We start from the raw sequence: 11,331 nt of genomic DNA, 5'->3' as shown, positions 1-11,331 counted from the left end.
TTAAACACATATTGCCAATATGTAGTCCGATTATGAATGACGTGTTTTTTTTTTAAAGCGTCATAATTACTTTAATAGTATTGATGTAGAAATATATAGCGGGTGGTAAAGTGAGTTCAAATTCTGTTTGGGCTGGTCATCTTGTGTGGCATTTGCATGTCTTAATGGTGTTTGCATTGATTGTTTAATCTAGAAAAACATGCATGTTTGGGAACAAACTGAATGGTGATTGGATCCCACAAACGTAGGTACAAACAAAAATCCGTAAGAGAAATATTTATTTACAAGAAAAAGCGCCAACGACCGACAAAAAAATCGCTAGTCACAAGGCGCCAGGAAGAATAAGTCATAAATAAGAAACGCTTGCAAAAGGCAAGATCGCAACGCCGAGAATGTAAATGATATGACAAGAGTCCACTTACATGAAAACAAAACAAGCCCAAGATCAAAGACAAAATTATATCCATAATTATTACCGAGGAACTAGAGGCAAAAGCGAGATCGAAAAAGTCTAGAAAACAACACTTGAGTTAGAGCAGCAACGAGGTCAATAATCAGACAAGAGACATGGGATCTTGGCAGTCCTTAAATACATATCTTAACATGATCAAATTGGCAGCAGGTGTGCACACTGGAGGAGAACCCCTCCACTGCCACCTGCTGGAGACACACAAGAACAGGATCATGACACATGTACGGTTAATTGAAGACTAACGTGTCCATAGGTTTAAATATGAATATGGTTGTTACAATGGAATGAGGAATGGTGTCTCATCCAAAACCACCTGGGACAGGCTCCTGAAAAGAATACACAATAGAAAATAGATCATTGAATGTATGAACAAAAATCTATAAGAAACACATAGTATGTTTGTAACACCCTCAGGAAGTGGATTCACGCAATCAAGATCGCCCGCAGTCTTTTAAAGATAAAAGGCAGTACTTCCACAATATTGGTGAGTAAACCGATTAAAAGGATTAGATCTTTTATTTTCATGTAATTTTTTTTGGGGGGTGGGAGGTGGAGGTTGGGGGCAAAGTCATCTAAATTTCAAATTCAACCTTGGTTTCCTGACATATCACTCTCAACCTTAAGGTGAGGCTACCCAGGTTTCTCCCTCTACCGGATTCAAACAGCAACAACCTGCACCGTCAGCACAGCCGTCCCCTCCTCCTGTAGCACCTAAACCAAAGGGTAAGAACACAAATCAAATGGAATGTATGGATCCATCTCACTTGAAAAAACTTTATGGAATATTGTAACGAGAGTTTGCAGAGGGGGTGGGGGGGATGTTTTTTGTTTGTTTTTCCAAAGAAACCACCACACCTAAGGAAAACAACCTATTTGAGACAGAGAGCATGACTAATAATGTGCCAATCATTTACAGCAGGGGTGCCCAACCAGTTGATCATGGTCGACAGGTAGTCGACGGGTTGGTCCCAAGTCAATCGCGAGGGGTGTAGGGGAAATGGGGAAAAAAAAAAGATTTGCGTGTCTCTGTGCGTGTTATTAATATTATGGATTTTTGTGTTAGCGTACACTGCACCCTCGCCTCCGCGCAAAGTCTCTACTAAGGTAGACATTGAGTTCCTGTTCACAAACTCACAAATTATTTTATCTACTTTATTTTTCTGTTTCGTTCATGTTAGGCGCCGTTATGGCTGTTGCTCATCATGGTGGCATGCGTTTGTGCGTGCGTGCGTGTGCACGCGTGTGCATTGGTTGATCACGGCAGGATGGTTGCTTGAAAAGTAGATCTTGGGTCAAAAAAAGTTGGGCAGCCCTGATTGACAGTGCACTCACATGCAAGCTGAGAGCCGTTCACCCACACACTTTTAGATTTGGCTTCTGGAGTGTTTTTGAAACAATTTTGGAATATCCACCTCTGGCAGGGGGGACAAAAAACATCCTCGTTTAGCAATTGCGCATGAAAGTAACAAAAAGAAGAAGAGCAAAGTGACCTCAGGGAACTGAGAAGCTTCAGAAGCATTACATAATTTGCAACATTTTTGCTCAACGGGTACGTTTATCACGACTTTTTGCCTTTTTATTTTGGTACAGTTGAAAAAAAAATTCACTTCAAATCAAAAAAATGTAGTGTTACAGCTAAAGTTCGTTATTATTTATAAGTCATGCTACTTACTGTACATGGCTAACCAACGATGGCTCGTTTACAGTGCTAATGCTAGTTTAGCACTGTAGTTTTGTTAAAGCTGGACACTGTTCTCTGTGACCCTACACAGGCTCACATCTAAGCATAATGGAATGTCATCATGAGTGGCCATGTTTGAGAATTGCGCTTGAGTGGGTTGCGCCATTATACTAGGGGCTATGAAGTGAGGCTAAACACTGCAAACTCTCCCTTTCATTGGATTACTGGACTGATTTATCTTTCTTTCCTGTTAAAATGAAAAAATGCTGTTCATTTTTTATTTTGAGAGAAGACCAACAAAAACCATGTTTTAATTTATTGTCAATTGTTGTCTCCTAATTGCTGTAGTAAAGCGGATCCCTGTGCCTGACAGCAAAACAGAAAGTCCAACAACATCTCCGCCGTCCTCTGAACCAACCTCCAACATTCGTGAAATCATCAAAAAGTTCAACAGTCGACCTCCACCAGAACCCAAAAACTTTGAGCCTATCCGGTATGGAAATTTTTATTTTGGATTATTAATATTAGCCAAGAAGAGATTGTACAGACGCTGTGATTGAGGGATACGTCAATCTCTTGTTGATTCACACCACAGCGCTCACAGAGGTCCGTGGGTAACCACAAAGGCACTCTCTAAGAAGGCTGTAGTTCCTTGCCTGGTTGTTAAAATCGGCAGCAACAAACATTACAATGAAGGTATTTAATTTAAGGGCCTTAAAAATTTGAGTTTGATGAAAAACGGCATAGTGCGGAATGCTAAATTTGAATCAAAAGAAAATAGACTGTTTAGTCATTGACTTTCACACAACACATCAACTTTTGTCACAGAACGGTAGAAAATCGTTATCAAATGGTTATATACATTGATATATTCTACAGACTAAGCATGTTCTGCTTGTGTATCTTTTGGGGCTAAAAATCCCAATTAAAAAAGAAGATATATGATGAACATAGATATGGTTTTAAATAGTGAGTAAACATTTGACAAAACAAAGCAGTAATGTTTTAAAACAGGGTAAATTTCAATTAAAAGCCAGACAAGGACTAAACTCATCAATATAATATAAAAACCGTATAATGCTGTTTTTATAAAATGAATCACAGAAATTAATTCATTAAAAACATTTCCACATTCATACAAAAAAAAACACCTTTCCCAGTTCCACTGCACTCGTGCCAGCGTCAGGTTTCCCTGTTGACGAGGTTTTCAGCCATGATGAAATCCTTAGGAGGCCATATCAGACAACATTTTTTTCAAATCGCATATTTTTGTAAATGCAACAACTTCAGAAATGGAAATTTACCTCGGATATTCAGCAGACATATCTAATGGTCTTTGCTATCATTTTTGTGGGCTGAAGGGCCTCATAACCTCTTTCTAATTTTCCATATGAGATTCGGAGGCACCGATGCACGATGAAGCCCAAAACCCAATGATGAGCTCAACCTATGTTAAGCTTATGATTCAAAACTGTTTTTCATTTAAAAAAGAGCCACATGAATCCATCATCAGGGAGATTTTTTTGGTGCATATCAGGCCTCAGACCCTTGAACCTTGGTCGTGCAGTCACACCTGATCTCCCTGGTGTGGGAGCTGCGAAGAGATTTTGACAAACTGTCCAAAACCTTATGAGGAAGGAACTTTGTCCCGTTCACTGTTTACATTGCAGGTGGGAGCTTGCTGACCTCACCTTGCAAAATACAGTACAATTCCACAAAAAATATGGAAACCCTTTGGAATTACTGTAGCTGGATTACAGCTAAATTGATATAACGTGATTGTTATCTATGTCACAAAAACAGGTTTTGAACCAATACAATACTATCACGCAAACATTTAGATGCTTTCAAGATTTTGTTTTTATTGGACACATAATGTAAACACATGCAGTGGAGGTTGGAAAAAGAACGGGAAACCTTAGGGCCTAAGGTTTCCTATTCTTTTTAGTCATTTGCCTAAGGCTTAGGCAAAAACTGTGGACCAAAACTAACATTATCATCAAATGAATTTAAACACATATTGCCAATATGTAGTCCGATTATGAATGACGTGTTTTTTTTTTAAAGCGTCATAATTACTTTAATAGTATTGATGTAGAAATATATAGCGGGTGGTAAAGTGAGTTCAAATTCTGTTTGGGCTGGTCATCTTGTGTGGCATTTGCATGTCTTAATGGTGTTTGCATTGATTGTTTAATCTAGAAAAACATGCATGTTTGGGAACAAACTGAATGGTGATTGGATCCCACAAACGTAGGTACAAACAAAAATCCGTAAGAGAAATATTTATTTACAAGAAAAAGCGCCAACGACCGACAAAAAAATCGCTAGTCACAAGGCGCCAGGAAGAATAAGTCATAAATAAGAAACGCTTGCAAAAGGCAAGATCGCAACGCCGAGAATGTAAATGATATGACAAGAGTCCACTTACATGAAAACAAAACAAGCCCAAGATCAAAGACAAAATTATATCCATAATTATTACCGAGGAACTAGAGGCAAAAGCGAGATCGAAAAAGTCTAGAAAACAACACTTGAGTTAGAGCAGCAACGAGGTCAATAATCAGACAAGAGACATGGGATCTTGGCAGTCCTTAAATACATATCTTAACATGATCAAATTGGCAGCAGGTGTGCACCCGATGCACGATGAAGCCCAAAACCCAATGATGAGCTCAACCTATGTTAAGCTTATGATTCAAAACTGTTTTTCATTTAAAAAAACAAAACAAAAAAAAAGCATTCCTCGTAATTTTAATCTTATTAATCATTCCACAGAGCTCCTGCGAGGCAATTTGTCAAGAAGGTAGATCCCAAACAGGAAGCTCTTGCCAAACTCAGAAACAAAGCACCAGTGCCGGAGAAAAAGGTAAGAAAAGATGAATTGTTGACGTCAAGGGTAAAGTATGAATATTTAACGATCACTCCTCGCTGATCGCAGAAACAATGGGTCAAATCTCCACCAATGGAAAAGCAATCTCCCCCACACACTCCATCCCCACAGTCTTCTCCTCCGTCTACAATGGGCCGTCGTGTCATCTCTAATAACATGAGGCAGAAGCAGCGCTCCCTAGAAGATTTGTTTGGCTCACAGCGCCGTCGACAGGTTTTACCACCTCCCCCCGATTCCCCGCCACCTTCTGTACTTGACGACATCCCGGACCCACCGACCATGCTTGCACCATCTCTGAGTGAGTCGACCAAAATGTTGCAACGTTTAGTCACAAAGCATAACTTCTCTACCAGAAACATGAAACAAAATGTTTGGGTGGGGTGGGTTTGATTGGCTGGTTGAATTTGATTTGAACCCTTTCGTGCATAAATAATAATAACCAATATCAGGATTTTTTTTTTCTTAAGTGTTTTTATTAGTTTTTCGGCATGAAAAAAACGGCAGTGGATGGAAACACACATCATGGACCATTGTAGTGGTTGATGCACAACTTTGACATGCCTGCTGGAGACACACAAGAACAGGATCATGACACATGTACGGTTAATTGAAGACTAACGTGTCCATAGGTTTAAATATGAATATGGTTGTTACAATGGAATGAGGAATGGTGTCTCATCCAAAACCACCTGGGACAGGCTCCTGAAAAGAATACACAATAGAAAATAGATCATTGAATGTATGAACAAAAATCTATAAGAAACACATAGTATGTTTGTAACACCCTCAGGAAGTGGATTCACGCAATCAAGATCGCCCGCAGTCTTTTAAAGATAAAAGGCAGTACTTCCACAATATTGGTGAGTAAACCGATTAAAAGGATTAGATCTTTTATTTTCATGTAATTTTTTTTGGGGGGTGGGAGGTGGAGGTTGGGGGCAAAGTCATCTAAATTTCAAATTCAACCTTGGTTTCCTGACATATCACTCTCAACCTTAAGGTGAGGCTACCCAGGTTTCTCCCTCTACCGGATTCAAACAGCAACAACCTGCACCGTCAGCACAGCCGTCCCCTCCTCCTGTAGCACCTAAACCAAAGGGTAAGAACACAAATCAAATGGAATGTATGGATCCATCTCACTTGAAAAAACTTTATGGAATATTGTAACGAGAGTTTGCAGAGGGGGTGGGGGGGATGTTTTTTGTTTGTTTTTCCAAAGAAACCACCACACCTAAGGAAAACAACCTATTTGAGACAGAGAGCATGACTAATAATGTGCCAATCATTTACAGCAGGGGTGCCCAACCAGTTGATCATGGTCGACAGGTAGTCGACGGGTTGGTCCCAAGTCAATCGCGAGGGGTGTAGGGGAAATGGGGAAAAAAAAAAGATTTGCGTGTCTTCTGTGCGTGTTATTAATATTATGGATTTTTGTGTTAGCGTACACTGCACCCTCGCCTCCGCGCAAAGTCTCTACTAAGGTAGACATTGAGTTCCTGTTCACAAACTCACAAATTATTTTATCTACTTTATTTTTCTGTTTCGTTCATGTTAGGCGCCGTTATGGCTGTTGCTCATCATGGTGGCATGCGTTTGTGCGTGCGTGCGTGTGCACGCGTGTGCATTGGTTGATCACGGCAGGATGGTTGCTTGAAAAGTAGATCTTGGGTCAAAAAAAGTTGGGCAGCCCTGATTGACAGTGCACTCACATGCAAGCTGAGAGCCGTTCACCCACACACTTTTAGATTTGGCTTCTGGAGTGTTTTTGAAACAATTTTGGAATATCCACCTCTGGCAGGGGGGACAAAAAACATCCTCGTTTAGCAATTGCGCATGAAAGTAACAAAAAGAAGAAGAGCAAAGTGACCTCAGGGAACTGAGAAGCTTCAGAAGCATTACATAATTTGCAACATTTTTGCTCAACGGGTACGTTTATCACGACTTTTTGCCTTTTTATTTTGGTACAGTTGAAAAAAAAATTCACTTCAAATCAAAAAAATGTAGTGTTACAGCTAAAGTTCGTTATTATTTATAAGTCATGCTACTTACTGTACATGGCTAACCAACGATGGCTCGTTTACAGTGCTAATGCTAGTTTAGCACTGTAGTTTTGTTAAAGCTGGACACTGTTCTCTGTGACCCTACACAGGCTCACATCTAAGCATAATGGAATGTCATCATGAGTGGCCATGTTTGAGAATTGCGCTTGAGTGGGTTGCGCCATTATACTAGGGGCTATGAAGTGAGGCTAAACACTGCAAACTCTCCCTTTCATTGGATTACTGGACTGATTTATCTTTCTTTCCTGTTAAAATGAAAAAATGCTGTTCATTTTTTATTTTGAGAGAAGACCAACAAAAACCATGTTTTAATTTATTGTCAATTGTTGTCTCCTAATTGCTGTAGTAAAGCGGATCCCTGTGCCTGACAGCAAAACAGAAAGTCCAACAACATCTCCGCCGTCCTCTGAACCAACCTCCAACATTCGTGAAATCATCAAAAAGTTCAACAGTCGACCTCCACCAGAACCCAAAAACTTTGAGCCTATCCGGTATGGAAATTTTTATTTTGGATTATTAATATTAGCCAAGAAGAGATTGTACAGACGCTGTGATTGAGGGATACGTCAATCTCTTGTTGATTCACACCACAGCGCTCACAGAGGTCCGTGGGTAACCACAAAGGCACTCTCTAAGAAGGCTGTAGTTCCTTGCCTGGTTGTTAAAATCGGCAGCAACAAACATTACAATGAAGGTATTTAATTTAAGGGCCTTAAAAATTTGAGTTTGATGAAAAACGGCATAGTGCGGAATGCTAAATTTGAATCAAAAGAAAATAGACTGTTTAGTCATTGACTTTCACACAACACATCAACTTTTGTCACAGAACGGTAGAAAATCGTTATCAAATGGTTATATACATTGATATATTCTACAGACTAAGCATGTTCTGCTTGTGTATCTTTTGGGGCTAAAAATCCCAATTAAAAAAGAAGATATATGATGAACATAGATATGGTTTTAAATAGTGAGTAAACATTTGACAAAACAAAGCAGTAATGTTTTAAAACAGGGTAAATTTCAATTAAAAGCCAGACAAGGACTAAACTCATCAATATAATATAAAAACCGTATAATGCTGTTTTTATAAAATGAATCACAGAAATTAATTCATTAAAAACATTTCCACATTCATACAAAAAAAAACACCTTTCCCAGTTCCACTGCACTCGTGCCAGCGTCAGGTTTCCCTGTTGACGAGGTTTTCAGCCATGATGAAATCCTTAGGAGGCCATATCAGACAACATTTTTTTCAAATCGCATATTTTTGTAAATGCAACAACTTCAGAAATGGAAATTTACCTCGGATATTCAGCAGACATATCTAATGGTCTTTGCTATCATTTTTGTGGGCTGAAGGGCCTCATAACCTCTTTCTAATTTTCCATATGAGATTCGGAGGCACCGATGCACGATGAAGCCCAAAACCCAATGATGAGCTCAACCTATGTTAAGCTTATGATTCAAAACTGTTTTTCATTTAAAAAAACAAAACAAAAAAAAAGCATTCCTCGTAATTTTAATCTTATTAATCATTCCACAGAGCTCCTGCGAGGCAATTTGTCAAGAAGGTAGATCCCAAACAGGAAGCTCTTGCCAAACTCAGAAACAAAGCACCAGTGCCGGAGAAAAAGGTAAGAAAAGATGAATTGTTGACGTCAAGGGTAAAGTATGAATATTTAACGATCACTCCTCGCTGATCGCAGAAACAATGGGTCAAATCTCCACCAATGGAAAAGCAATCTCCCCCACACACTCCATCCCCACAGTCTTCTCCTCCGTCTACAATGGGCCGTCGTGTCATCTCTAATAACATGAGGCAGAAGCAGCGCTCCCTAGAAGATTTGTTTGGCTCACAGCGCCGTCGACAGGTTTTACCACCTCCCCCCGATTCCCCGCCACCTTCTGTACTTGACGACATCCCGGACCCACCGACCATGCTTGCACCATCTCTGAGTGAGTCGACCAAAATGTTGCAACGTTTAGTCACAAAGCATAACTTCTCTACCAGAAACATGAAACAAAATGTTTGGGTGGGGTGGGTTTGATTGGCTGGTTGAATTTGATTTGAACCCTTTCGTGCATAAATAATAATAACCAATATCAGGATTTTTTTTTTCTTAAGTGTTTTTATTAGTTTTTCGGCATGAAAAAAACGGCAGTGGATGGAAACACACATCATGGACCATTGTAGTGGTTGATGCACAACTTTGACATGAACTCATTCACTCCCAAAGACGTTTTTTAAACGTCTTTTCAGACTTGGCTGGTACTGAATGAGTTAAAAAGAATTAATATAAGAGAAAACAACATTTGAATAGCTGTCCACTCCAGTAACCGCTGTCCCTGAAAGGGTTAAATGTTGTACTTTTGGGTGACATGGTGACTGACTGGTTAGCCTATCCTCACAGTGCCGAGGTTGTGGTCCTGCCTTCCCTGTGTCGAGTTAGCATGTTCTAAAGTTGCCTTGCCTTACCTTGATTCCATTTTTCCATTCCTAGGTATGATGCCAGACGACGAAAGCTGTCACTCTCAACTTTCTCATTATTCCCCTGGTGTTTACTTCTCTTTCTCCGTAATGCCTGGAAAACTCTTCCTGCGCAAAGAGGTAAAATATACGCAGTGGCACTAACATTCTTAGAGGAGCTTCAGCTAATGCCATTTTATTCACTTTCATGTTACATCCATCCATCCATTTTCCGAACCGCTTATCCACACAAGTTTGCGGGCGTACCCGAGTCTATCTCAGCTCTCATCGGGCGGTACACAGGGTACACCCTGAACTGGTTGCCAGCCAATTGCAGGGCACATATCGGTATTGTTCTCACATTCATACATGAAACAAGAAAAAGTAGTTAAGTCGTTTTTTTTTTGGTCTGAGATATCTTCTGCTTGGCTTCATAAGTGTGCTCAACATAGTCAAAGAAAAACAGAGTTCATCATGAGATACAGTGCAAGCAATCTTTATTGGGATTTGTTCGATTTCGTACACGAATGGAATTGACCCAGAGGGATTTTTGCTGTTCTTAACTGTTCGAAAAACTGTCTTTTTTTCCCCCCACTTTTTCACTAAGTATTGTTTGTATTTCAAATGTGTTCAGGTGTTTTACCCCAAAGACACGTTCAACCAACCCTACATCCTCAATCTTTTATGTGAACAGGTTTGTACAAATGCAATGGTTATTGAAAGGCATTCAATGTGGAGTCTTTAATGTTCCAGTTATGGCTGTGGATTTTTAGCTGTTTTGAGAGACGACAGACATTTGGCTTGTTCGTAATTCAATTGGTTTGTTTTTATAGATCATGACTGACACCTACTCTGATAACTGTGTGAAACTAAGCAGAGAAGAAAGAAGGAAGATGAAAGATCTGCTTGGTAAGTACTTTGCTGAGGAAATATCCAATTACAGAGGTCCCTAACAGGGGGAATGCAGTCTGGGTCGGGATCCAAAAGGCATCCCATCTGGACAACTGCTTGACGCCTCTCTACTTGGGCAACTCCAGAGTGGAATAGAGTCCAACCCCTCTGGAAGGGAGTGGTACCAAAGCCCAAGATGTGTGTTGGGGCAAGCATTACTATATCTCGTAAGAATTTCTCAACCTTGCACACCACCTCAGGCTCCTTCCATGCCAGAGAGGTGACATTCCACCTCCCTGGATCCAGCTTCTTGAGCTGGTATCGGCCCGCTAATGTTCCTGCCTCTGGCCGGCACACAGCCCACTTTGGTCCCGACCACAGGTGCTGAGCCCATGGGTAAGGGGACCCACATTGTACGTTTGGGCTGAGCCCAGCTGGGCCCGTAGAGTGCAGAACTGGTCACCAGGTGCTCGTCAATGAGCCCCATCTCTGTCATGTTTTCCCTAATGCTCCGGAACAGAATTGGATTCCACAAACGTAGGCAGAGATAAGAGTATAGATACGTAACAAGATACGTAAATTGCTTGTTGCTCAAAGGACAAAGAAATTCAATCCACGAGAAGTACCAACTCAGAAATAACAAGAACTACTTCCATGAAAAAATACGAGGGCAAAACGTGGCAAGAAGCTATGAGGCGTGAACGTGTCGAATAATCAGGCACTTTCAGACAAGAGTCGTGAGCAAGGCTAAATAATCCGACAGCCAGTTGTTGACATGGAAGAGTTTAAATCGGCAGCCGGTTAACGAGGGACATTGGTGCGCTGCTGGAAGGCATGCCCTTCACTCCAGCAGGGCCTGAAACAAAC

At 40.6% G+C, this 11,331-nt stretch overlaps 1 protein-coding gene across 4 annotated transcripts in view; it reads left to right on the top strand.

The window, feature by feature from the left end:
• Positions 1-11,331, top strand: part of myo15b (myosin XVB) — a 55,891-nt gene that overhangs the window by 16,209 nt on the left and 28,351 nt on the right. For all 4 annotated transcript variants that reach the window (XM_019884890.1, XM_019884889.1, XM_019884891.1 and 1 more), the window contains 8 exons: positions 887-956; positions 1,097-1,195; positions 2,502-2,646; positions 4,932-5,022; positions 5,095-5,344; positions 9,608-9,714; positions 10,208-10,267; positions 10,407-10,482. In XM_019884890.1, coding sequence (XP_019740449.1) covers positions 887-956; positions 1,097-1,195; positions 2,502-2,646; positions 4,932-5,022; positions 5,095-5,344; positions 9,608-9,714; positions 10,208-10,267; positions 10,407-10,482 — 898 coding nt within the window. The remainder of the gene's footprint in view (positions 1-886; positions 957-1,096; positions 1,196-2,501; positions 2,647-4,931; positions 5,023-5,094; positions 5,345-9,607; positions 9,715-10,207; positions 10,268-10,406; positions 10,483-11,331) is intronic.

This window comes from Hippocampus comes, unplaced genomic scaffold, assembly GCF_001891065.2.
Source record: "Hippocampus comes isolate QL1 unplaced genomic scaffold, H_comes_QL1_v1.1 scaffold120, whole genome shotgun sequence".
NCBI classification, from domain to species: Eukaryota; Metazoa; Chordata; class Actinopteri; order Syngnathiformes; family Syngnathidae; genus Hippocampus; species Hippocampus comes.
This window is presented reverse-complemented; position numbering and strand designations above follow the sequence as displayed.